This window comes from Acromyrmex echinatior, chromosome 11 (genome assembly GCF_024713525.1).
Source record: "Acromyrmex echinatior isolate Ae372 chromosome 11, ASM2471352v2, whole genome shotgun sequence".
In the NCBI taxonomy this organism is placed as follows: Eukaryota; Metazoa; Arthropoda; class Insecta; order Hymenoptera; family Formicidae; genus Acromyrmex; species Acromyrmex echinatior.
In genome coordinates, this window is record NC_141862.1 from 52,761 (window position 1) to 79,813 (window position 27,053).

The 27,053-nt window shown below is 36.4% G+C and overlaps 4 protein-coding genes across 6 annotated transcripts; 2 read left to right on the forward strand and 2 right to left on the reverse strand.

The window, feature by feature from the left end:
• Window positions 1-2,421: 2,421 nt before the first annotated feature.
• On the reverse strand, window positions 2,422-5,096 carry LOC105154367 (ribosomal protein S6 kinase beta-1). Its single transcript, XM_087411029.1, has 4 exons — window positions 4,673-5,096; window positions 4,408-4,583; window positions 4,288-4,328; window positions 2,422-4,206 (listed from the first exon to the last, which is right to left on the reverse strand). The coding sequence occupies exons 2-4, from the start codon at window positions 4,492-4,494 to the stop codon at window positions 2,904-2,906; spliced, it is 1,431 nt and encodes a 476-aa protein (XP_087267155.1). The 5' UTR covers window positions 4,495-4,583; window positions 4,673-5,096; the 3' UTR covers window positions 2,422-2,903.
• Window positions 5,097-11,613: 6,517 nt separating this feature from the next.
• Window positions 11,614-18,590, forward strand: Dus1 (Dihydrouridine synthase 1). 3 transcript variants are annotated; one of them, XM_011069848.2, is made up of 9 exons: window positions 11,614-11,885; window positions 16,084-16,350; window positions 16,757-16,916; window positions 17,019-17,214; window positions 17,342-17,590; window positions 17,686-17,831; window positions 17,908-17,987; window positions 18,084-18,242; window positions 18,379-18,590. In XM_011069848.2, the coding sequence occupies exons 2-9, from the start codon at window positions 16,087-16,089 to the stop codon at window positions 18,535-18,537; spliced, it is 1,413 nt and encodes a 470-aa protein (XP_011068150.1). In that variant the 5' UTR covers window positions 11,614-11,885; window positions 16,084-16,086; the 3' UTR covers window positions 18,538-18,590. The 3 variants fall into 3 exon arrangements, with proteins under 3 accessions (XP_011068150.1, XP_011068152.1, XP_087266986.1); XM_011069850.2 differs by lacking the exon at window positions 11,614-11,885 and adding an exon at window positions 15,087-15,221; XM_087410860.1 differs by lacking the exon at window positions 11,614-11,885 and having other exon boundaries at window positions 15,234-16,350.
• Window positions 11,892-15,225, forward strand: LOC105154369 (uncharacterized). The gene has a single exon (XM_011069851.2). The coding sequence runs from the start codon at window positions 13,291-13,293 to the stop codon at window positions 15,223-15,225; it is 1,935 nt and encodes a 644-aa protein (XP_011068153.2). The 5' UTR covers window positions 11,892-13,290.
• A 52-nt stretch (window positions 18,591-18,642) lies between the features above and the next one.
• On the reverse strand, window positions 18,643-21,215 carry Cox10 (Cytochrome c oxidase assembly factor 10). The gene is made up of 7 exons (XM_011069854.2): window positions 21,002-21,215; window positions 20,773-20,890; window positions 20,448-20,691; window positions 20,063-20,258; window positions 19,786-19,961; window positions 19,402-19,719; window positions 18,643-19,063 (listed from the first exon to the last, which is right to left on the reverse strand). The coding sequence occupies exons 2-7, from the start codon at window positions 20,848-20,850 to the stop codon at window positions 18,840-18,842; spliced, it is 1,236 nt and encodes a 411-aa protein (XP_011068156.1). The 5' UTR covers window positions 20,851-20,890; window positions 21,002-21,215; the 3' UTR covers window positions 18,643-18,839.
• Window positions 21,216-27,053: the final 5,838 nt, after the last annotated feature.

The following is a 27,053-nucleotide window of genomic DNA, read 5'->3' on the forward strand; positions in this document are numbered from 1 at the left end:
TTCTAATACGGCTAGTAACAATCCGTTCTTACATATACATTTTTACATATATAATGTACGAATGTATATTATATACGTAATACTAGCCACGTTAGGCTTTGAACACTTGGGCACTTTGAAATCTGCGTGATTATTCCTTTTGCAAATGGATTACACTTTCAATGTAGTACAATACTATAACTTTGGGAAGTAATCGGATTGGCAGCTATATGTACAATTAATCTATTATATATATATATATATATATATATATATATATATATATATTTGATTATATAAACGCAACAAAACTCGATATATATATATATATATCTGGAGATACTGTAGTGTCTCGGTGCCAAGCTATAGCGCGAGATACGGATGTGCCTCCTTTACGTAAATCGGCGAGTTATACATATACAGGGATGGCATGTATTTGAAAAACATGTATTTGTAAGCAACTGTAATTTGTATTTTATGTTTCAGTAGAGCATACGAAAATATTTTGTAGTTTGTATTTTAAATACTAAGATTGATAATTAATCTTATTATTTGAATTACAAAATATAAAAAACTTTCAATCTTTTAATTTTAAATACAAAATGCGTACGTAATACTTTCACGTGCTCCGCTGAAATACAAAATACAAACTACATTTGTATTGCAAATATTATATTTTAAGTGAAAGTATTTCAAATATAGGGCCCAGCCCTGTACGTATACATGTTCATACTTATGTATGTATAGATAGTTAAAAAGAGAATACACCTATTACATTATTGAAACATTTCACATATTTTTATACTAAAGAGCAATTGTAATGAATTCTATCAGAAAAATGCCATTCCTTAAAGTGCATCATACAGTTGTGCTAAATAGAACACTAGGACCGATTTCATTTTTCATATATATATATATATATACACATGTGTGTGTGTGTGTGTGTGCGCGCGCGCGCGCGCGTGTACATACATATATACAGAATGACAGAATGGAGAAATTTCGTTTTCCTTTCCGATTCTATTGGGTAGACTTTTTGCACATATAAATATAGTTAAATAAACTATGCAGCCAATCAATTATGTCTAATACTATTGACAGAACAAGATAATCGTGGATCTACTCACTTTTATTTACATTTAATTCCTGATGTTCCATCTTATATACAGAGTTCCCATTTTAAAGGATCCACTCAATATCTCGGAAACACTGCATTAAATTAAAAAATGTTTCAGACAAAAGTTTTGTAATTTTGAGGAGAACATAAGATGGTATCATTAGTTTAACTCTGGGTGGCATTGTCAAGGTTACTTTGAATTTTTTTAATGAAATCCTCCCCCCCCCCATTTTTTATTGGATATTCTTGTAACTTACCTCGAGAGTTTTTCAGAACTCTATAATAAAATATTTTTTCATTAAGTACTTTGCGAGTTATAAGTTGAAAGTTACAGTACCGTTAACATTAGCATTACCCAGTGTTCAACTGACGGTTAATATTCCTCTTGAATGTTATTTAGGATCATGACCTGGATAACATTTGTCGAGATCAAGGTCATTGGAGAGAGGTTGTACCTCTTATTTTCATTTTTAAAAATGAATTTTAGTGCAAAAATGAAAATAAAAGGAACAATCTCCAATGACCTTGATCTTGAGTTGACAAGTGTTATTCAGATCATGATCCTAAACAACATTCAAGAAGTTTTAGCCGTCGGTCGGACATCTTGGGTAATGCTAATGCCAGCGGTGCTGTAACTTGCAAGCCTTATAATTCGAAAAGTACTTAATGAAAATAAACTTAATTAAGTGTTTTGGAAAGCTCTCAAGGTAAGCTACAAGAATATCTAATAAAAAAAATGGGTGGTTCTCATTGAATTTAAAAAATTGAAAGTGACCTTGACAACGCCACCCAAGATCAAACCAATGATATCATCTTATGTCCTCCTCGAAGTCAAAACTTTTGTCTGAAATACTTTTCAATTTAATGCAATATTTCTGAGATATTTGATGATGTGGATCCTTTAAAATGGGACATTGTACAAGTGCGAATCATCGTCGTAACATCCAGAATAACATCCGAAATATAGAATTATTCTTAAAAAGTCGGCATTAAAATAAAACGTGTCTCTTACATATGTATACAACATTTGTATATCCATTGCATGGAAAATGAAATTCTCCGACAGTTTAGAAAATTATTTCAATTCGCACATATTCACTCGAAGTGCACAATGTTTTACTTGAAATAAACTGATGTTGCAATCTTCTAAAGCACTAGAAAGAAAAAAAATATTATAGGAAAAATTGCCACGATCTAAAACAAAAAATAAAAGATTTAATCGCACAATGTGATTTTGAAAAGAAAAAGAGAAAAAGAAAAATATTTTCTTCTGTAAGCATTATTTCTAAAGCGTCCGTTAATTTAGAGTTGAATGAATCAATGTATATTGTTCGAAATAGTTTAATACTAGTCAATTACGTTACAATCAACGATATGATTGCGATATCTGTATATTACTATTGCGATATAATCTTTAGATTTGAACTGCATTCTGCTCATAAATATTTTGTAAAGAATGTACTTGCTTTCAATTATTCGCACGTATTTACATAGCAAAAAGACATACACTATTCGCTCCCTGGCATTGCGGAGAAACGTTTGGCTGTCTTTTGAAATTTGTTAGAGATTTAAGAAAAGTTGCACACACAGGCGCAAGCAATATCGCGATATCAGATAAGACTGATCACAAACTCACTGTGCTTATAACTTTTTGCTATACATAATATATTAAATTTGCTAAATATAACTCTGTTTGTCGTCACATAAATGTGAGAATAAACGATACAAACAGATTTATGAGCTATGTTCCTTTCGTCCCCTAATTTGCATTAAAAAGCTAATAATTTGCGCGCAATGGGTCGCAGCACTATAAACGGTTCGGTAATTGGCCGAGATCAACCATTTCGGTATCCTCTATGGTATTAGGTCCCATCATATGTTGCCTGTGTTGTTGTTGTAGATCTAACGATGGGCGCAAATGAACATCCATCGTTCTAGGCGAGGAGAAACCATGTAGACTCGCCGCTGCACCAAAACCCGTATTGTTTAATAGTCCTCTACGCGGGCTCCTAGCATTGACAACTCTTGGCTGTGCATACATTTCCTCCAGGACACTCGGCGCTACATACGTGAAACCCTGAAATATCATGTTTGCAGATTCACTGAGAGTACTCTCAACCGGTGAATCGACTGGCACAGTCGCCGTAAATTGCTCGTCGAATTGAGACGTGTCGTCGGCACTCTTTAGGGACGGCTTGAATGGTGGATCCAACTTCCGAGCAATCACGTCCTGCCAATTTATGTGCTTGAAAAAGTTGTGGTTTTTAATTTGTTCAGCATCCTCCGGACCTGAACCCAATCTTTGAACAACTTGTCTTTTTAAGAGTTTTCGAATGAGATCTCGGGCATCTGGCGTCAGATATTGTGGAAGACTCAGCTTTCCGCGTAAAATTTTTTCGATAGTTTTCCTTCGGTCGTCTCCGGTGAACGGTGGCATTCCTGTAAGCATGTCGAACATCAAAGCGCCTAAACTCCACCAATCTACAGCTTTACCATGACCGCTCCTAGTTAGAATCTCTGGAGCCATGTATTCTATCGTTCCACAGAATGTATGTGTCACTGTGCCTTCTTGTATGTGTTCTTTGCAAAGGCCAAAATCTGTTAGTTTAACATGGCCCTCGGCATCCAGCAAAATGTTCTCTGGCTTCAAGTCCCTATATATTATTCCCTGATTGTGAAGATGTTGTAGGGCCAGGATAATTTCCGACAGATAAAAGCAAGCTGTATCCTCCAAGAAGATACCTTCACGATCAAGGTACGTGAAAAGCTCTCCACCACATAGAAACTCCAAGATAAGATATAATTTACCACCAGTTTGGAAGGCATACATGAGATTTACGATAAATGGATGTTTTACAGCCTCCAAGATATTCCTCTCGGCCTTGGTATGTGCGGTATCTTTCTGATTTCGTATAATAGATGCTTTGCGTAGTACTTTCATAGCAAAGATACTGCCTTTATCCTTTCCAGTGACTTTCCTTACCTGGAAGACCTTTCCATAGCCACCCTCTCCTAAAATCTTACACAATTCAAAATCTTGTGGACCAGCCTTCTCTTGACCAGGATTCACATTTTGCTCAGACAATTGAACCCTCTCCAAGTTGTCGGATCTAAAAAGTAAGCCAATATTTCTGTTCTTTAATAATAATCAACAATATGAAGGAGATTCTATTAAAGAGTGAAATGCTTACTCTAATATAGCGCTTACGGTTGCGGCATGATTATATTCCTCCTAAGAACGAAGGAGAGATCAAATTAAAATATGTTGCTGTTGAATGTAACTTATAGCTTATCAGACACATGCACACTACTTCTCTATTGTCAATCACATCGTCATCTGACTCGTCCTGATTTGCAGCATCTCCATCGTGCAACTCAATATCGAATACTCCCGCCATCCTAGATAGGTCAAATCCACATTCAGGGAAATTCCAAATTAGTTAAGAAGAGCGCATTCAGTTTTTCAACGTGAAATTCTGCATCAAAGCTGGACGAAAATTCGAGTGACATAAGAGCATGTACTAGAATGTACTATAGAAACGTGAGAATCGCCAAGCGTGTTTCGAAAGGACTTACCTCAAACTAATCTGACGTAACGATAAATCGATCGTTTTTACTCAAAATGATTTTTAAAACGATCGCACAAAGCTGAAAAAGGCTCGCCGCCAGATTTTAACTGCGATACACGAGTCTACATATGTAATCGCAAATACACGCATGAACCACAGAGTTATCTATATTACCTATCATTACCTATATGCGAGGTTAATATCATAGTATAAGAATGGTCGCGTTCAGCAGACCTCTTCTTCTTTACTTATTGACTCTCGCCTCCAAAGAAAATGATAGGAGGACGATACGACCAAATCACGTCCAAATTTAGAGACCGAGCGGTTGTGTTGTAAACGGGCACAAAGGATACATTAGTATCTAGCGCGCCAGAGGTAGAGTAGGGTAGCGATCATGTAACTTTTTCCTTAGAGCGGAAATGTGAAAAGTGAAACTTCTTTGAATGTGTGTGTGCATATGTACGAACATAAAAATGTCCATAAAAATTTTCACTTTTCACGTTTTCGCTCTAGTGAAAAAGTCACATCACAGTTACAAGAATGCTCGCACCGGCAACCACGAGACGGAGTGCCGAGCAATTGTTGGATCCGACGTGCGTCGTACGACGCTCTACAATCAATCAAAAAATAGGATTTTGCTTCATATCATCGGTCTAGTTTCCACCGAGGATTTAAACCGAATCAGAATGTAAGAATTAACCAATTACAGTCGAGTATTCCCCTATTACTGTCAAACGACAAAATAAAATTCTGCTTTCTGATTGGTTGCAGAACGTCGTACGACGTACGTCGGATCCAGCATATTAATCCCATTCTACAATTAGTCGTATGTCGATGTCGGCTGTCGTTTGTCATATGACGTATGTCGCACATGAATACGACTTGCTATTCTATAATTAAGTCGTTGATGGAAGTCGGAAGGTCGGAACAAATGTAAAAAATGGATATTGAAAACATTGAATACATTAAATACAATGGATATTGAAAACTTTGAATACAAATAAACATTGAATACATATTCAAATTTATTATTAATTGGATGCAAATTATATTGGATCATCTAAAAAGTATCCGTGGTTTTTTGTCACTAGATGTGTTGACCATCAATACCATCTAGTGACAAAGAACCGTGGATACTTTTTAGATGACCCAATATGATTGTAGAATAATGCAACTCCACTTGCTTGACGACTACTATGCATTGATTTAATTAGTTTTATAATATTGAAAAGGATCAAAACGATGATCGAAACGTATATTATTCAAGTTATTAAACTTGAATAAATTTGTATATACAAATTCACTCAGTATCAGCTCTTATAGGCATTTCTTAAATTTAATACAAAAGAATTAAATTATAAAATATTTTTATATAATAATAATTTTATATAATAACTATTTTTATATAATAATAATGTTAAATAATAATAATTTAACAAATAAAAAATTACTTAACATGTTATACCATAACAGTTTCTCAAATTTGTGGATATTTTTTACCACAGATCTCTTTTTTTGCTAACATTTTTAAAATCCGCATCATTTATCATACAAGTAATAATTTTGGCGAACAAAATCAATAATTATTTCATCTACATTCAGTGATTCTATAATATAATATAAATATATCCATATATCCGTATAAAAATATTTGTTTATTCATACACAAATATTGTCCGAAGGTTATATTTCATCTAGTCGTAGTCGAAAAAGATGGGAATGGACTATCTTCTATTCCGACCACAACTACCGACTTATAACAACTTCATTCGCAGCTGACAATCCAGTGTCCATGCGTATGACACCGACATACGACTGATTGTAGAACGAGTCTAAGCTGATTTTACATTAGTCGCATCGCAGCGTCGCGCGAGTCGCAAGCATTACGGTCCAATCAGAGTCGAACTAGTTTGATGTTTATTGGATCTCAACGCTTGCGACGCTACGATGAGACTAAAGCCGGTTCTACATTAGTTAAAAGCCGATCACAAGTTTGTTGCGACAGCCAATATGAAACGTTGATTTCAAAATGCAAGCTTCAGATTGGTTGTCGCAACAAACTTGCCTTTTGGCTTGCAACTAATGTAGAACCAGCTTTATGGCTCTGCTAAGATTGGAGGAGGGGAGGGGTAAGGGTAGAACATTGCGCGATCATCTCGAGAAGGCGCGAAAAGAGATTCAGAATCAAAACAGTTTATTGCAAGCTTTACTAAAACTAAGAGTGAAATTACACGGTCCAGAATAGGACTGCGGAATATAAAATGCGTTATTGAAGCAACTAATCAGCATTATTCCGCACTTTCCATTACGCAAGTTGTGTGTGCTATATTCACATGATGCGTCAAAGATGTATCCAGCATGAATATAATTCAAAAACTACTAACTTCATGTTAATAATTTGCTTATTAAAATGAAATATAATTTTTCAAATTGTAAAAACAATTATCATTAGTTTTAATGTTTTACAATTAATATTGGGTCATCTAAAAAGTATCCGCGGTACTTTGTCACTAGATATATGACCATCAACACACATCTAGTGACAAAAAACCGGATACTTTTTAGATGACCCAATATTTACAATCTCAATAATTTTTTAAACTACTTTAACGCATTTACTATCATTTTTCCGCATCGTGTGAACATAGCACACAAAATTGGCGTGATGGAAAAGTGTGGAAAAGCGTACACATGAAATCGTACGTAATGCATCATTCTTTTTTTATCTTGTATCTATATTTATGCACTCAAATTTTGTCTTTGCTTCATTCGTCTCGACAATTCCATCATATCAATCAGCATCAAATTATTTTAACCTCTCAAAATACGGTTTATTAGAACAATGACGCATTCGCTTTTTCGCAAATGCGGAATAGGGAATGCGTCGTTGAAACAATCACTCAGCACTGTTCTGAATTGGATATATAATCAACATCTCTCCACTTCACAAGCATTCCCCGCAAACTTAAAAACATAAATTCACTGCTTTGAAAACACAAATTCTCTGCTTCACAAACACAAATTCACTGCTAAAGAATTTGTGTACTCAAAGCAGTGAATTTTTGTTTGTAAAGCAATGAATTTGTGTTTATAAAGCAGTAAATGTGTTTTTAAAGCAGTGAATCTGTGTAATTAATGCAGATCGTATATATAGCGCTATATTGAGTTAGGATGACAGATATCTTAACCTCTAAAATCTCCAACTTAAACGCTTAATAACTCGATTCACGAGATTGACCGCGTTTTTTTGCCAGGTTTTTTCGTTTTGAGTGAAAACATGTCGAATAAATGCATTTTTATTAGATTTTTAAGATTTAAGGTGTGGGGGAGGGAGGTATTCTAAATAATTACCAATAATTGGATACGCGGTTACGCGGCAAATACGTTTTATGGGACTTTACCCTTAAGCCGGCGGCACACAATGCTTGTTTTCCTGCTGGATTGCTAGCTGAATTAAGGTGCTTTTTCATGCGCAGCACGCCGCGGCAGCAAAATGTCACGTGATGCCAATAAACAATTGACGACAACAGAGAAAAATATCAGGACGCTCCTCATCTCGATCTCAGGCCTGTTCTCTCCTCCGAGTTGGTAAACTTTCGTTCTGTTACTGAGCCACACAGCCTTGACGCTATTGGTATCTCTGTTGTGTGTATATGTAGTGAATTTCTTACACAAGTTTTTCATAATTGCTTCCGCTACATTTGTTACGCATGAAAAGGAATAACGGCAACAGCACATGTATTAAAGTTTAATCTCAAATATGTGTCTTTTATTTCCTCAGCTCAAAAATTAATATGGAAAACTTAAAAAGATAAAAACTTGTGATTATATGTAACTGTTAGTGCAGTTACAATTTGGACAATTATCATTTTAGGTAATTATTTAGAATTTAGAATATCCTCATCACTTCAAATCGTAATAAAAATGTATTCGTTGTATGTAACTTATTGTAAATACTCATTGTAAATATACTTAATTTTCATATTTTTTGCAAATATTGCAGATTTTTTCGACTTCTTTTTTCGAATTCTTTGCTGTTCGTTGTTTGTTCGGTTGAACTTCAATGAGATGCGGCAAAATGTATTTTACGTCGGAAGTGCGTCATTTCATGTAAAATTTTTAACCAACGGATTGTTGCCACAGCGTGCTGCTGTTACGTCCCAAGGTCCGTCCGTTGGTAATTGATACCTGGACAAACCGGGGACCAATGGCGGGTAACAAATCGAGAGTTGCGCGTCCTTTCGGTTAAGAAGAAACCTACGGTAATCCCTTCATGAATCTTGCTGGTGGTTCGGTCCGTGGTGCGGGACACGCGGCTCAGTCTGGACTCTGGTTGGTCAGGCTCCTTGTAGGTGCTCGATGATTGGCTGGCGCTGATTCCGCTCGTTCACACACACGATCTCCAAGTTAAACGATAAACATATACGCGCGACGGCGTTTATTGTAAAAGGAGAGGTTTCGTCAAATATTATTATATATACGTACTTATAATTGCTCAAAAGTAATTAGTGTATTTTATAACTTCTGCAGTTGCTACACACATATCCAGACTTATGTTATAACTAATAATTAGATGCGGTTAGGAAGGTTAAATAAGATGTACCTATGATTAGATTGGATTGCTCACGCGAGTAGAATTTAGGAATTAAACTAGAAATCACGATACTCTGGAAGAGACCGTTTCTCTTCGACCAGACTTGACTCCGGGAGGTTTTGAACTAACTCCTTAAAACACTCGCTGCTCGCGAGAGAGAGAAAGTCCCGTTTTTTTGAACCCGTACGCTTTCAGGAAAAAGGTGCCCCTCCATGCTGGTAGGGCGCGTGAGGTGGGGAGAAGATGTCAGGGGCGGTCCCTGCAGTTCTAGTGCCCCGTCGGTTATTGAAGTAAGGAAAAATTTGTAATTTGGCCAGGGACATTCCTGGACAAGTTTTATAAGTACCGCTGACGTGACACTGCACATGAAAAGCTTTAGAATCTTGCCACCGTATTGGCTGTCAGTGCCAGTATGGCAGCCAATATGGTGGCAAGATTTTAATCCAGCTAGCAATCCAGCAGGAAAACAAGCATCGTATGCTGTAAGCATTAATATTATTCGTTTTATCTTTCGAGAGTTGCTCAAGATCGGTCCGAATGAACCCGTACTTAAAATATAGGATTCACACTAAGTATAACATCCGTCATACGACATATGACATTCAGTCCTGATCTACAATCAGTCGGGAGACGTCATATGCATGCGCATAATCTTAATTTTTTGTATCGGCTGTCGATGGCCTAATTTTCAATCAATCAATTACAGTCGAGCATTCCCCTATCGTTCGACTGTAACAGAGGAATACTCGACTGTAGCTGGTTGGTTCTTACATTCTGATCCGGATTAAATCCTCAGTGAAAACTAGGCCGATATCGGCTGCTGAACGTTTGGATTGGGTCCTATCTTTTACGACTAACGACATTCGATAAGCGTCAGCCAACTTGAATGTATACGAGGCCCCATTATTACGATGAATGTTGGACATCGTATGACGGATATCGTACATATGTGCGAATCCTACATTTCGAGTATGCTGGGTTTATTCGGAGCGATCTCGAGCAGCTCCTGAGAGACAAAACAAATAATACTTTTAGTTCGTGCTGCTAGTCTGCTCACCAAATGATTGAAAATGACTGGTTGGATCTATAAGTGCGTTCGGCATTGCAAATCGGAGGCGTCCGTTTGCTCTTTTACGAAAATCGTTCGACAATCTTTCTGCTATATGTCATCTCATCTGCGCTCGGTACTAACATTTCTAGAGCCAATCGAGCTGCTCGATCCATTCCGGATTCAAAGACCGAGCTCGCAGAGCTAATGCAGATTTTCGCGCTTAAATTAAATTCATAACCTGTATATTTACAGGATAATGTATCCAACTGATTCATTAACACATAACGTACATTCATCTCTTTGAATATTTTTACAAATAATGTATTTGAACTGTTATAATGTCTGAGTCTACAAACGCTCAAACAAATGCTCTATCAAATAGAAATTGATGGAGTACATTATGTACAATATTTAACGAGAAAAGTAAGTTTTTAATTCTTTTCCTCTTTCAATGAATTTGAAGTTACGTATTTAAAAACAAAGAATTTGCTAATTAATTCTTAGATCAAAGCTTATGTTGCATATATAGAATGAAATAAAACTGTAAAATCAAACTGTATTAATATTGGGTTATCTAAAAAGTATCCGCGGTTTTTTGTCACTAGATGTGTATTGATGATCATATATCTAGTGACAAAGTACCGCAGATACTTTTTAGATGACCCAATAAATCAAGTGATACAATTTATAAATTGCTGAAATTTATTTTGCAATGTAATATTTTTTTTTAAGAAAACACATTGCATATGAGTCTGCAATATTTATATGATCTATTTTTAGTATATAAGGCTATTATTAATGTCTAGTAAAGCGAAAGAAATTTTTAATTAATAGGGTTTTATTTATTTTATTTATTCATAAAAATAAACAATTTTATTTTATAATCTAACCTTAAAGGATAGTTTACAGCTCTGTAGCGTTCGGAATTAATTCTTGGCACTCGGATTGCTCGAAGATCACGTGATCAAGCTCGCCATCTGCTAGCTCGGCATCTCAGATTTACATTGCCGAACGCATCTTATAAGTTGTTTTCATTTGATCGGCAAGTAGGCTTAGGGTGAAATCACACAGTGGAAAAACGACTGCGGAATAGAGAATGCGTCATAGAAGCAACCAATCAACGTTATTCAACGTTATTTCGAATAGCGCTAATTGGTTGTTAACGCATTCTCTATTCCGCAGTCCTTTTCCGTACCATGCGATTTCACCCTTAGCCGCTTTGTCGATTTGAACGCACTCAATATTTCATCCTCGAGTTCGATCTTCTTCTTTTTATTCCATGAATATAACCAAATCGACTACTGCGCATCGCTCAAGTTATCTCACCTATCTTCTTCTACCATGCTGCCTGCTGTAGCGGACGACAATGATCATCTTCAGATATCTTTCTGAATGTTCCTTTTGAATTTTCATGATAAGTTATAATAAATCGGATAAAGATTGAGAATATGTCGAGAGAAAATCGTGATTGACGTATAATGCAATATTAAATGATATTTAAAACTAATCGATTCGAGGGATGTTGGTGAATTCATTCCATCTGCTGTTTGAAAAGATTGAATTACACAAAGTGAGGTTAGTGATATTTCGTTTTACTCGCATTAAATTTGATCGATATCTAATCGCGTACCCAGGATCACAGGCATTTTATTGGAATTTCGTACAAAATCTTTCTAAATACTTTCCGACCATAATTACGCCAATATTTTTTAACGCAATAATTTTTACTAGGCTAGGCTAGGCTAGGTTAGGTTAGGTTAATTGAAGTTAAGTTAATTGAATCACTCGAGGAGAATAGCGTCGACGTTCTAACGAACGTTTAATAAAAATCAAAATTATTAGATTAGCAGAAAATTAGGCGTAAACGTTTTCGTTTATTCATTAAATTATACATATCTGCAGTTTTCGGTCATTAGGTATCTCGTAGAAATTTCGCGCGAGCGCGAGTGTGCGCGTGCTCGCATTGTTCGTCGCATGCGTGCGCGAGTTCTGAAATGTTCTGAAAACAAAGTACTGGTTTCCGCGGCAACCGCGATTTATCGATTCGCTTAGGCGTCGCCGACAAGGACGGCGAATAGTCACCACTGTCACCAATGTATAGCCACTGCAGCTGCTACAGCACTCCGAGTTCCGCTTGTGGCCAATTAGAATAGTTGTTGCTCTCAAATCCCTATTAGTTTCACGGACGGCAAGTTTCTCGAGGCGATTCGTAAAATGACGAGGATCCGTTCAAGATCGTCTACCGTTAAGAGTGTGTCACGTAATGGAATGGCGAAGGAAACGCGAGGAGAGGAAGAACCTCGTCGAGGTTTACGTTACATTGTTAGAGGAAGAATAACGTTGTGTCGCGCGGAAACCTAATGGCATATCGTTTATCGTGCTTTTCTAAATCGCGAAGACATTACGAGTCGTATTTTATGTATGTATTCGAACTACCTGTACTAAAGCGAACATGGAAATTGTAGGTACAAAGGAAGGAATTGACATGCCCTTTCGGAGAATCGGTAGTGTTAAGAGACTATCATGTTTTTAAGATGATTATAAAAGTAAGGAAATGAATGACAAATGACAAGGAGAAAAAAGAGAGAGAAAGCGAGATAAGATCAAGTTTATAAATTACTATTCATAATGTGAAAACATGATGTGAAAGTGGGTAGGATTATTGGAAGAATATATAACTTGATATATATAAGATGAGAGTAGTGAGAGTATTTAAATGATGTACTGGCTGTTTAATATTAAATAATATTCGATAGAAAAAATGAAGTATAACATAGAGGTATATAGTACATAGGGATAAGGTAGGAGGAGAAGAAGAGAATGTATGTGGGAAAAAGAAGTAAAAAAATTGAAATGAAAAGAAACAAGGAGGGTGATGGAGGATTAAACATGGTAGAAGCAAAAAAGCACGTTTACACAGAAGGGTAAATAAGAGAAAGGAAATAAATGATCGAGTGGAGAAAGAGCGATACTAAGGGGAATGCTAAACGAGAGGTGTGTAAATAATAATAGGATTGGCCGGTGCTGCACCACCTGGCGGGATACGCAGCCAGGATACGTGCCACCGGAGCAGAGGAGATTCCGGCGCGTTCATGGGCTACAGCTGCCACTGCATCCTCAACAGATCGTCGGTTGGGTACTGCTGACTATCGTGTTCGTCGGTACCTTCATTGTGTTGCTGACTCTCAGGACGCCGCCGGTACTGCCCGACCTGCGCTCCGTCCTTTCATCACTGTTTGCCGCGTTGTTTCTGCTGCACCTGTCGAGCCATCTGACAGTGTTGCTGTTAGATCCGGCCGATCCCGAGGTACGCGCACGACCAGTTCGCGCGATCGTACCGGAGTTTGACCGTGCGAAGCATCGACATGTCATCGAGAACGGCCGATGCCACCTTTGCAACATAACGACGCGTGGTCGGCGTACCAAGCACTGTTCCATCTGCAACAAGTGCGTACCGCGTTTCGACCATCACTGCAAATGGTTGAACAATTGCATCGGCGGCCGTAACTATCCGGCATTCCTGGTGTGTCTGACGTCGACGCTCGTCGCCGCGCTCGCGGTTACCGCGCTCGCCCTCGGCGAGCTCGTGCTCGTTAACGCACACTTATTCGTCAACAATAACTGGAACAATAACGGAACATGGGCAAACGCGAGCATGAATAACGGCACGACGCCACCGTTGTTGCCGGTGCCTGACACCGGCTCGCTCGTCCTCGTCACCGTCATCGGTATTCTCTCGGCCATTGCCGCGGTGATGCTCATACACCTCTGCTTCTTTCACGGCTATATCGCCTGCCTCGGTCTCACCACATACGAATATGTGCGCAACAAACGGGAGAGAAACACTGCTACCGCCGCCGACTCTAGAACAACGTCTAGAACAACCTCTGGCCTGGTAGCTGCCGACGAGGAGGATCGCGTCAACCGGATTGGCGCGCGAGGTCTCTATTCTCGCTTCTGCGAGAATGGCCCTTTACGAAAAACTAATACTACCAGCGTGACTACGGACGTGTACGTTTGCTCGACGCATCCCGAGGAAACCCGGAACGACGAAGCAACGGCGAACAGCATTAAGGATGTCTCCTCCAAGACGAGAGGTGGCCGGAATTTTCGTCTTTGTTTCTCTTACGATTCGCGCACCACCGAGACCTCTATTCAGGTCTCTTCCTCGCAGACGACGGAGTTGAGGAATCATATGCGTGACTCGCCGGATACCAAATCATCCTCCACGCCCTCGCCGGTGTCTTGTTGCTTCTCCATCATGAACCATCCCGATGCCGGCAGCAGGCACGATGGAAACGGACGAAAGCGTCGCACCGACAGAGATAATAGAATCGAGCCCACGAAACGATCCTGCGGGACAATGAGAAGAATACAGACCTTTCTGCAGGCTCGTCTGAGGAAAGGCTCGAGACAACGGTTAACGACGACAGGCTCGTCCTCAGCGATCGCTCGTCATTGCGGCAACAAGATCATCCCGCAACCAGGCAGTCCTCCGGACGTCGCACTTGCTTTAACATCAGCCGAACATCAGGCTCGGAATGTCGAAGCACGGAATGTGACGATGGAACTGACGACACCACCGGATTATCCACGTCCACCGGCGAGGCTACCCGCCCTAGATTTTTCCCGCACCGTTCGGAAAGTTAGAAAAGTATCTTCAAACACCACTGATATTTCCGTCTTGGGGCAGATGCCGCCCTCCACGATATCTAAACGAAATCAAACTCACCTTCGCACACGACGGAGCGGGAGTTTTTCCAAGAAGAGACCGCACTTCAAGATCGGCTCGCATGTCGTAACGCAGACCGCTCAACTGTCGCCCATACCGGAGTCGGAGCTTTCGAAACCGGCTACGCCGAGATCGCCGTCGCGATCGAATTCTATATTCGCCTTCCCACCATTACACGAGTAACGTTATCGGCACTGAGCTGTTACTATTTAGGAATTAGGAATATCAAGCCGAACAAGCGATTTAGCAAGAGTCCTCCTCATAATCGAATATATACATTTATCGTATATACGAGTCTGCCTTTTTTTTCTTCTTTTTTTTTTAGAAAATAACATCATTTAATATTATTATTATTAATCAAACTTGTAAATTTAATGTTTTAATAATATATATAATTGTACATTTTAATGTGATACAAAAACTGGCAGATACAACGCAATGTGTTGGAAATAAAATTCGATTTCTTCTTGTGTACAAGATTCATATATACGATGTATTATCGATCAAAAATTTATTCAAGCTTTTTATAATTTTATATGATGAAAACGTCCGAGGGCATCCTGTATAATTGATAATGTGCCATGCCCAACCAATTACACTAATACAAATGCTTTGTCTCGTAAGAAAGAAACAGCCGGATATAACTTGCAAGAAATATCAGTTATAATATCAAGTTAGACATTACAGTTAGACATTATGTAAAGATAAGAAGTTCAATTTTATAGAAATTGAGACCATTTTAACGATCGGCCAAACATAATACCAAGTAGTTGCACGACGCGATTATAGTATAGTATAATAGTTTCAAATCGTACGACGTCAGTTTGTAAATGTGCAATATGGCGCAATTGATGTCACTTTATTGAATTTGTAATGCCAGCAAGTGACATCACATTATTGCATCGTGCATTAACATACGATAAGTTTCCTCACTTCCTTCTAGAGAGAGAGAGGGGGGAAGCTAAATGTATAACTTAGCCCCGAGTCTTGCGTAGTCGCAAATAATAAGTATCGCTCATGCGACCTTCATAATGCGCGCAGATAATGTCCGAGACTGTGGAATCACCTGACAAAGAGGATGCTGTCTCGAAGAAGAGGACTAACGTTTGGGAAGATTTGGGTTCACCGCGTTACATAGTCGCACCAATGGTGGATGCGAGCGAATTGGCATGGAGATTACTCAGCAGGCGACACGGCGCTCAGCTCTGTTACACGCCAATGTTGCACTCCTCTGTATTCTGTCGGGATCCCAAATATAGGCGAGAAGCTCTCGCTAGTACTAGCGAAGATCGTCCATTGATTGTACAGGTCTGCTTGACACAACTATAGGACTGCAATTTCATAGACTATAAAATTAATCCTCGACTAGTTACATGAGATTTTTCGGGATTATATACGTGTGTGTATATATATATATATACACACACACACACACACACACATATACAAAGGAACATTTAACAAAAGAACAAAATTTAAAAATGTAAGGAGGATATAACTCCTCGAAATTTAATTAGAATTCCTCCAAATCTCAAGTATGTGACCAAACAATCGACTGAAATAATGCGCTCGATCCAAGATTCAATAGATGAATAGTTTTAAATAATCTTTCAAACATTTTCGTACAAGTAAATATTTTAAATGCGCAACACTTAAATGAAAGAGAAAAGAACATTTGACATTAAATTTTGTGCAATAGTAATTCGTTTTCCAGTTTTGTGGCAGTGATCCAAACATATTATTGGAAGCTGCACGCTGGGCTGAACCATACTGTGATGCAATTGACATCAATATCGGTTGTCCTCAAGCAATTGCAAAGCGAGGACATTATGGAGCTTTCTTACAAGATGATTGGGACTTGTTAAAGAAAATCGGTATGCATGCATTTTATAATAATTATACACTTGAACAGATCTTCGACTTTCTGATAATGACTTCTACGATAATGTAATATAATAAATCTCTTATGTATGTAGTGTCGACATTAAAGAATGGATTATGCATACCTGTCACTTGTAAATTACGGGTGTTCTCAGAAATTAGTCGTACTGTACGATATGCTTGTATGCTAGAGAATGCAGGTGCTAGCTTACTCACTATCCATGGACGTACAAGAGAACAAAAGGGTCCATTAACTGGATTAGCGTCTTGGAAGCACATTAAAGCAGTAAGGTAATTCCTGTTTTCCATTTCACTTGAAGCATTCATTATACATATATGCTTTTTGCTATTTACAATCGAATCCCTGTATTTTGTGCTTCTCGTTTTTAATGTGTTTTTACTTGATATGCTTCATCAGGGATGCCGTGAAAATTCCTGTGATCGCCAATGGCAACATACAATGTATGCAAGATGTACAGCGGTGCATTGAGGAAATTCAAGTGCAAGGTGTGATGTCAGCGGAAGGGAATCTTTATAATCCGTACATATTTGAGTCTCGTTATCCCGCCTGTTGGGAACCTGCTCTGGAATATCTGGAACTTGCAGAGCAATATCCGGTACCAGCATCGTACATCCGTGGTCATTTATTTAAACTCTTCCACCATGTGTATGTATTGATTTTTCGATCATGTCAACTTATAAATAGCAAAACAATTCTCAAACGTATGCTTATCATACAGCATGCTTTTAACTAGAGAGTAGACTTTGTTTAGCAGAAAATCAAGAAGAAAGAGAAAACTTGGCCACCAACTCCACTTTGGAAGCTTTTAAAAGTGTTGCATATGCCTTGAGGGATCGTTATCTACCATATCATGAAGGACATTTGATATGGCAGACGGGAAAGACAGGTAATGATTTGACGTCTACAGAATATTATTTGCATTTGTTACACGTTCACATTAAAAAATCTTTTGATATTTTTAGATTATAATTTAGAGTTACCACCGTGGTTATGTCAACCTTACGTACGAGAGCCACCACAAGAGTACACACAAAAAATACAGGTAGATGAGTCAAGTACGATTAATTGCGTTTACTGTTAATCTTTCTATTATATTATGATTAAAGAAATGTTCTTTCAAAATAATGATAATTTTCAGGATGGTGCACCTCGGAAACGTGAATATAGAGATGAGGAAGGAAACGAAATATCACGAAAACGTTCAAAAAAGCTTAAGAGGATAGCGCGTAGACCGAATAGAACAACTTCGATTCCTAAAAGAAGTTCAGATCGGTGTCATGCCTGTCCGAATCCTCTGGTTAGTTGGAATATTTTCAGTGTGAACTTTTCTTATCTTACTCTTTAAAAAATTTTCAAAAAAGATAAAAATAAAAGAAAAAATAAAAATACTTTGAACAGAAAAAGTTCTAAATTAGCGTTATTTCAAATTGTAGGGTTTTAAATGTGAATATAAATTGTGTCGTCAATGCTGCAGGAACAAATGTTATATAGAAAATTTAGACTGTGCTGGTCACAGAAATCTAACTAAAACTAGAAGACAGATGGCGAAAGAATTCGAGGCAAAGCGTAAGGAAGTTGAAAATATGACATGACACTATGTATTAAAATATTTTAAATAAAACTAGATATATATAAATGTACATAATTTTGACTGTTCGTTTCTGGTGAATTTTATTATCACCTTCTGTGAGAACACCTGATATTATTTTCGTTTATTTTTTAAATTAATACCAAATACTACAAATCCAATTGAATATATCTACAGTATCTATTTTACACAATATCATATTTTGAAAAGTTAATGAGGTAATATAAGCTTTAAAATCTTCTACCTGAAATTTGACGATATTGTAATAATTTGTACTATTACTGGGACATGTCCAATGGAATAAAACTATACAGAAGAAGTAACGATAGGTGCAGTGAAAATAGTCAGTAAATCATTCTTCTTTGCTGATTCGTTATGAGAAGATTCGACTTTATCTCCCTGTGTGTCTGTGTTAGCCCAATACTTTTTACTCGACAATATCAGCACCATCAACAGAGGTAGGTGAAGTAACGAAAATCGAAATAATCTTCTAGAATTTGCACTATCCGAATGCTTATTAAATGTCCAAGCTAAAATTATGTAAATATCATGTACTTATATAGAAAAAAAAGTGTATACATATATATACGAAATATCTAAAAAGATTGAGATCAAATTTATACAGCATATTGAAATGTGTAAATAGTCAAATCATGTTTTAAGCAATAATTTATTCAAAGAGCTATAAAACTATACAAGTATAGCTTTAATAATTTAATTGGATAAACTATTGTCTTTTTCTTCTTTTCTTTTAATACACTGTAAAAATTTGACTTTAATTTTTAAATACATTGTGTATGTAAATTACATCGCATGTAAATTTTATATAATTAAAAAAAAATATATATATAATAAAAGTGCATTTTACCTAGATACAAAAAAGATGCATTGAGTGGTGTCGAAGCCAATGCAAACCACCAATAGGTTACATCCAATGCAGGAGCTAAATAGCATAGAGCCATTAAAATTACTGTATATCTAACAGTTGTTTTACGACATAAATCTGGATTTATAACAGCCATCATTCGATAGCCAGCTCGTGAATAATCTGGTCTTAAGTTCCATGAAAGAGCATTAAAGTGTGGAAATTGCCACGCATATAAAATAGCAGGCAATATCCAAGCACCTGGCGTCAGTACATTGCCACAACAACCTGCCCACCCCATAAGAGGAGGAATAGCTCCTACTGTAAATAAAATTATAATGCAAGTTTAGTTATAATATTATGATATATGTAAAGATATATACTCACCAACAGAGCCAATCCATGTATTGGCAATACTAACGCGTTTCATGGGAGTATATATAAGCGTATATAAAATAAGATTGCTAGCACCCAGCATTGCTGTGATACCATTTACTTCATGGTACAGTATGGACAATCCAATGATACCAGATACTGCTGCAAATGCTATTGCATGAACAGGCCTGATGATGTATATGTATATATACAATTGTCATTATATTTAGTATCAAGTTACATAAAATTAACTAATTATGTCAAAATAAAAAAGTTTAAAAAAACTCACGTTAAATGACCACGTACTAATACTCGATTTTTTGTTCGTGACATCTGTGCATCAAAAGAAACTTCAAAAAACTGATTAATTGTATTTGCAGTGGCAGAGACTAAGCCTGTTCCTAAAGAACACATTGCAAATGTATAAAGGTCAAATGGTGCAGGAGCTAGTGCATATCCAGCCATAGTTGTTGCTACAACAAGAGCTATAATAAAATAGAATTTTAATTTGGTTAGTAATTTTATATATATATTAAAGTGCTTATGAAACAGTTTGCAATGTATCAAATGTTTTAATTAAAAAAATATGTTTTTCCTAATTATAATTAACTATATTTTAAATTAGTAGTGTAATATGTATGTATGTGTGTGTGTGTGTATACTGATATACATACATGTCAATTTAATCTTTGATAATTTGAGATAATGCTTATGAAGCTTTATATAATCAGTTATTAAAGATGTCCTTTCTGACTTTTCTATTTTACATGGATCTTTTTCAATTTTACATACAACATTTTTCTCAGGAAAAGGAACTAGAGTAGTAAGACCAATTCGTTTGTGACCACCTTTCATAGTTTGTGCTAATTCTTCCATGCTTCCAGTCTTTGTAGATTTTCGTTTTGGAAAGCCAGAACACTAGAATTAAAGTTTTATTTCTTTTTTTTTCTTAAAAATATACAGAGCAATACGTGAGTAAATTTTATCGATGCTACGAACCATGATGACAGAACATTTTGGCACAAAACTGCATGATACGTGCCGACAGTTTCTTAATTGACGAATAATAAATAACATGATTAACTTTAATTTTAATTAATTGTTCATTTCCATTGACCTAAATGTAAAATAAAGTCTAAGTACACGAAAATAACCTAAACTAGTATTATAATATGAGCAGGAAAACATTCGTTTTCGCAATTTTCAGATAATATAATTTCGTACTCACAGACATTTTCATGTGCTAACATGATTCTTATCATTAGTACATATTTATTATTATGTAATTGTACCCAAACTTTCGATACGTTTCAATATTACTGAAAATGAAAAGTGAAGAAACAAACTATGTAATATTAAGCTGACTTTTCATGCGCAGCACGCTACATGCGCTGCAGCAGCAAAATGTCATGTGATTCAAATTTTCGAGAACTGGGCTGCGTTCGGAAACATTAAGGTACGTATTCATGATGTCGCTTATCGCTCATATTTAGCGTCAAACAAGTCACGTGATTTCATATGTCACTTAAAGGAGCATTTTCACGAGCTTGCCAAACTGGCTGTTTCAGCGACAAAAAGATCACGTGACTTTTATCGCAAAACAATTAGAGCGACAATTTTATACATAAAAAAGGGCAAGAAACGTGAGGGTGCGATTACATGGAGCGCGGTACGCGATACGTGGTACAGTAACTAATAGTAACTAACTAGGCAACTAGTTAGAAAACCGCGTACCACGTATCGCTTATTTCTTTCGCTGATATTTAAGTCAAAGTATAAGTTAAAATTAATTTTAATTCAAATTAAATGCGTGCGTTAGAAAGTATCGAGCGCGATACATCAGAGTGAGGAATAACAGCGCGTAAAGACGGCGGGAAAAAGAAGAGATAGGCGTGGGTAAGATAGGAAAGGGCAAAGTAGACAACAGCGTTTATTGACAGGAGATAAATCACAGATAGGTTTGAAAAAAGTGACATTTGACATGCCAGAACAGAAAAGTATAATGGAAAAAGTAAAGGTAGAAGTAAACGAAAAGATTAGGAAGAATTATACAGAAGTGAAGAAAGAAATGAAAGACTTAGTGAAAAGAGAAGTAGCTAGAATAAGATGGGAACATACAAGAAGATGTAAAGAGAGAAATTAAAAAATTTGAGGAGAAATTACAGGAGGTTATGAAAGAATTGGAAACAAAGATTTGTCAGAAAATAATAGGAAAATGGTAGAAAGTTTGGAGGACACAAGAAGCTTAGGCAAGGTAAATAGAGAAAGGAATGATTATGATAGCGAAAGAAGAAGTGTAAGTAGTTTTGGAAGGAAAGGAGGATAGCTCAAGGGTAAGATCTATGATAAGCGAGGGGAATTTAAGCTGCAGGAAGGTAAATGTTTTAAAGAAATGGATTTCAAATAATGAAAAAGAAGAGAGGAAAAAAAATATAATTATAAGAGGAACAGATATACCGAGGGGGATAGAAATATACAGGAAAGAAAGGGGAAAATAGATCAAAAGATTTATAAAAGAAAGATTGGGAGTAGAATGTAACATAGCCTTCTCGAGGATAAATGGAACAGTGATAGTAGTTAGAATAGAAAATGAGGAGGAAAGGAATGAAATAATGAGGAATAAGCAGAAGTTAAAAGGAGGTAGGATTTTTATTGAAAATGATTTGAGTTGGGAGGAAAGAAAAATTCAGGAGAGGATTAATGAATTAAGGACCAGAAAGAGGAAAGAAAAGATATAAAAAGAATATAAAGGATATAAAGGTTGAATTAGATAAAGTAAAAAATAGGTGGAATATGGAAGGCATGGAATGTAATTGAGAGGGAGGATGAAGAAAAGAGGAAGAATAAGGTAGGTAAGAAGACAAGGAAACAGAGACAGATGAAGATGAGAGAGGAGAAGCAAGGGGGATAAGGGCAGGGAATCAAAATCAAGAGCAAAATTTTGCATTAACCAAGAAGAATCAAATAGTAATTTAAAAAGAAGTAAGATAGTTAGAAAAGGAAAGAAACAGAAGTTATGGATAGAAGGAAAAAAGATTAAGAAAGAGTGGGATTAAGCAAACGGGTAAAAAGGAATAAACAGGAAAAATAAAGAAAAATATTATTTTGGAATATAGCAGATGTAGGAGGAAAGAGTTTGCATTTTTGGAGTTATGTCAAAGGATATGATTTCGTGAGTTTATGCGAGGCATGGTTAGACGAAAAAGGTTGGGATTGCAGTTATGCTAGGAAGGGAAGAAAGAGAGGCAAGGCAAACAGTGGTTTTATAATTGAAAAGAGGAAAGGATGAGGGAATAAGGACGATAGATCAATTAGCAAAGAGTGGGAAGGAGTAATCGTATCAGAGTTAATGATTGGTAGGGAAAAGATAGATATAGTCTCAGTATACGGAGAACAAGGAGATAAAAATTTGAATATAAGATTAAGGAAAAGATTAAGGAGGAATATATGGAAGATAAGAATGTAATTATAGGAGATAATTTTAATATTAGAATTGGAGAATTAGGAGGAGAGGATTTAAAGGAATGATAGAAAAGATAGATGTAGCATAAGGTGATAGGAAATGGAAGTAGAGATTTTGAGAAATTGGTAACGGAGGTTGGCACATTCTGAACGGAAGATTAAGAGGCGACTGGGAGGGGGAATATACATATGTACCCTGCTGAAAACAGCCGATTAAAACCGATTAAAACAAAAGTAATCTATATCGATCGGGATTCTTGCATTGCGAATAGGATATTGAAATCGATTAAAAATAAATAAATCGGATTTAATACTCGTATTCATACGGATTATAATTGGATCATATGGATCATATGAATCTGTTCAATCATAAATTCCTCTATTCCATGAATGAAAACGAAATCATATTTAATGCAACCTGAATCCAATTTTGTAATGACCAACAAAAGTAACTGAATTCAAATCGGAATTTTTCCCATTTTGCAGACGATATTGGAATCCATTTTAATGAAACAATAATCCGATTTTCTCGCAACCGGCAAAAGTAATCTTATTTAATCGGAATTTCTCCGATTTTGCAGACGATATTGGAATCAGTTTTGATGTAATGAGAATCTGATTTTGCCGTGATCAGCAAAAAATATTCGATTCAATCGGAATTTCTCCGATTTTTCGGTAAAAATTAAATTGTCAATGTATGTATTTTTATTTATAAAATTTCATTTTCATCGTTACAAATAGATCTAATAGAAACAAAAATTAAATTCTTATTTCTCCAATAAACAAAGAAATGCTAAAATAATTCGACTAAAAGAATCATTTTCAACTTTAATGATTTCAAAATTATTTATATATCCCACTTCTTACAAAGTATGCGATAAAAATACTTAATGTTTAATTATGAACATAATATATATTATTTGGTGGAAACGAGTATAAGTCTTAATACTTTTACCGCGGATACGAAAAAAGTTAATTCTCGTTGCATTAAAACAGATTTCAATATTGCCCGCAAAATCGGAGAAGTTTTGATTGAATCTGATTACTTTTGCTGGTAAGAAGAAAATTTGATTACCTAGTTGTGTATTAAAGATCCTTAGATCCGAGTTTTTATCCTCGTAATCGGAGAACTTCGAATTTAACCGGATTAATGTCGTCTTTCCTAGCAAATAGAATTAAAACCAATTGAATCGGTATTCCTGTAATTGAAATGGATTGAGTCGCTACAAGAAAAATATACAATTCGAATGGATTATTTTGGATTACATATTCATCCGATTAGTCGGATCTGTTTGGATTGATAACAATATGAATTAGAACGTGATGAATTCGGATCGGAAATAATCCGCGAAAGTGATACGAAAACCGATTACGATTCTTCCGGAATTGAAACTCATTATTTTTTCAATCCGAGCGCAGATTGAACCGATTAAAACTGATTACAATTGATTAAAATGGATTACATTTTAATCGATTTTAATCGGTTTTCGGTAGGAGCAAGGTAGCTCGGTAATAAATTATGCGATGGCTAACGATAATATTTGCGATAGAATTGTAGAATTTAGGATCGACGCGAGAGTGGACTCGGACCACATGTCCTGACATTAGAGGAAGGAACTGGGGAAGGATATGGGATTGGAAGAAAATGACGGAAGAGGACTGGAACGAAGAGGATGTGTCAGTATCATCAAGGAAGAAGAAATTATTGTATGGAATAAAGAGACCATAGAAAGCTACAATAAAAACACGGAGGTGATAAATGAAGAGGAAGATATGGATAAAGGCAAGAGAAATAATAAGGAAGAGGTAAAAGCTATGTGAGAGGAATTAAAACAGATTGTGTTCAACAATGTCGTGAAGAAAGTTAAAAAGAAGAAAAGGTATATAGGATACAAGGACTGGTGGGATATTAATTGCTCCAGGAAAAAGAGAGAGGTGAAGAGAATATGTAGGAAATAAAAAAATGGAAAAGAGACGGGAAAGAAATATTTGGAGAAGAGGAAAGAGTTCAGAGAATTATTTGAAGAAATAAAAAGAAAAAAGGGAAGAAGAGGAGCAAGAATTGAAAAAGTTGAAGAGGAAAGCAGACATATGAAAGTATATTAATAGGAAGAGAGGTAAGAAGATATGGAAAGAGAATATTATAAAGAACGAGGACTGGAGGAAATATTTTAAGAAGCTATTGGATAGCACTAAAGTGGATGAAAATAAAGTACAGCAGAGCATCGGTCAGCTTTTTAAGCTAGAGGAAGAAGAAGATAAATAAAGCAGCAAGGGAAAAAGAAGGACTGAAAGCTGAAGAGATTGGAAGAGCGTTACGCAAGATAAAGAAAAAAAAGACGGCAGGAAAGATGCCTATGGAAGCTTGGATATATGCAAGTAAGGGTTTACGGAAGAGGCTAGTGGAACTGCTATAAAAAGTGGAGTACAGGCAAGATATCTCAAATTGGAAGGAAAGTATAATTGTCTCTCTATATAAAAGAGGAAACGACGAGAAGGTAACAAACTACAGAGATACAGTGTACGACGTATAAAATATATGTAGAAGTAATAAGATATAGACTAGAAAAGGAGGTGGAAACCAAAGGTATGATTCCGGAAAGTCAAGTGGGATTTAAAAGAGGAAGATCAACAACGGATAATGTTTTCATACTGACGCATTTGATACAGAGAGAAAGAAATCAGGAACAAGGAAAGAGAAAAAAATATATATAATATTTGCAGATTTAAAAGCTACCTTTGATACGGTGGACAGGAAACTTTGAGAGACTTTTAGAGGCAAGGGTGTAAGTGAATATTTGATAAGGAAGATAGAGAAGATGTATGAGGAAACAGAGATGAGGATAAAGTCGAAGCAAGGCAATGAAAGGAGTAAGGCAGGCAAGGCTGTGTGATGAGTCCATTGTTATTCAATTTATATATTGCGGACATAGATAATGAATTAGAGAAAAGAGGAATAGGAGGAGGGATAGGATATGGTTGTTAGCATATATGCGAATGACTTAGTTTTAGTAGGGAGGCTTATAGGGAGACATTACAGGATATGATGAGCATGTTCAAAAATTTTTTGGAGGGAAGGAAATTGGAACTGTGCACAGAAAAGAATGGTGTCTGGAGGGAGGGGGAGAAAAAAGAAAGAAAATGTGGGAATAAGAAAAGAGAGAAGGTGCAGGAATTTAAATATTTGGGTTTTAATTTAGATAGAAATGGGCAATTATAAAAGAGGCATATTAAAGAAATAAGTAGAAAAGGAAAAATGGTAGCAAGAAAGATACGAGGCTTAGGGGAAGAGCTATGCAGAAATGATTTTAGAAGATGCATGCTATTTAAATATCTGATACAAAGTGTAATGGCATATGGTGTGGAATTATGAGGCTGGAAGAAAAAAGAAGAATTAGAAAAAATAATATTAGACTACGTTAGGTGGATTTTCAACTTAGATTTCTGCACCCCAAAGTATGTAATTATGAGAGAGCTGATAATGAATAACTTCAAAGTAGGATGGGGTTTGAAGGTAAGAAAATATGAGAAAAAGATTAAATCTGGTGTTACATCCAGGCCCTAAGATTCTTTTATTTCGAAGAAAAGAAAGAATTGGGAGGGGGCAACTGACCGCTCTTGTGGCTATCGCTCTGAGGCGGGTGCCACAAGTCGGACGCACTTGATTATGTCGCAAATGTGGATCAACATCGATACGCGATGCTATTATCCAACTTGAGATTGTGCATCAGTCCTCTTTTAAATCAAGGAACTTAATCCTTTTGACCAGAGATTGGATTTTTACGATCTTTGTCGAGACGCAGCGAATCGAAAGGGCG

Bases quoted from the DNA above. Each gene is read 5' to 3' on its own strand.
- LOC105154367 (XM_087411029.1), bottom strand. From the start codon at position 4,494: ATGGCGGGAGTATTCGATATTGAGTTGCACGATGGAGATGCTGCAAAT. The intron at 4,329-4,407 runs GTAGTGTGCATG...CTTCGTTCTTAG, and splicing joins ATGTGATTGACAATAGAGAA to GAGGAATATAATCATGCCGC. The intron at 4,207-4,287 runs GTAAGCATTTCA...CTTACTTTTTAG, and splicing joins ACCGTAAGCGCTATATTAGA to ATCCGACAACTTGGAGAGGG.
- LOC105154369 (XM_011069851.2), top strand. From the start codon at position 13,291: ATGCTAAACGAGAGGTGTGTAAATAATAATAGGATTGGCCGGTGCTGC.
- Dus1 (XM_011069848.2), top strand. From the start codon at position 16,087: ATGTCCGAGACTGTGGAATCACCTGACAAAGAGGATGCTGTCTCGAAG. The intron at 16,351-16,756 runs GTCTGCTTGACA...TTCGTTTTCCAG, and splicing joins ATCGTCCATTGATTGTACAG to TTTTGTGGCAGTGATCCAAA. The intron at 17,988-18,083 runs GTAGATGAGTCA...GATAATTTTCAG, and splicing joins AGTACACACAAAAAATACAG to GATGGTGCACCTCGGAAACG.
- Cox10 (XM_011069854.2), bottom strand. From the start codon at position 20,850: ATGTTATTTATTATTCGTCAATTAAGAAACTGTCGGCACGTATCATGC. The intron at 19,962-20,062 runs GTGAGTTTTTTT...ATACATCATCAG, and splicing joins TTAGTACGTGGTCATTTAAC to GCCTGTTCATGCAATAGCAT. The intron at 19,720-19,785 runs GTGAGTATATAT...TTTTATTTACAG, and splicing joins TACATGGATTGGCTCTGTTG to TAGGAGCTATTCCTCCTCTT.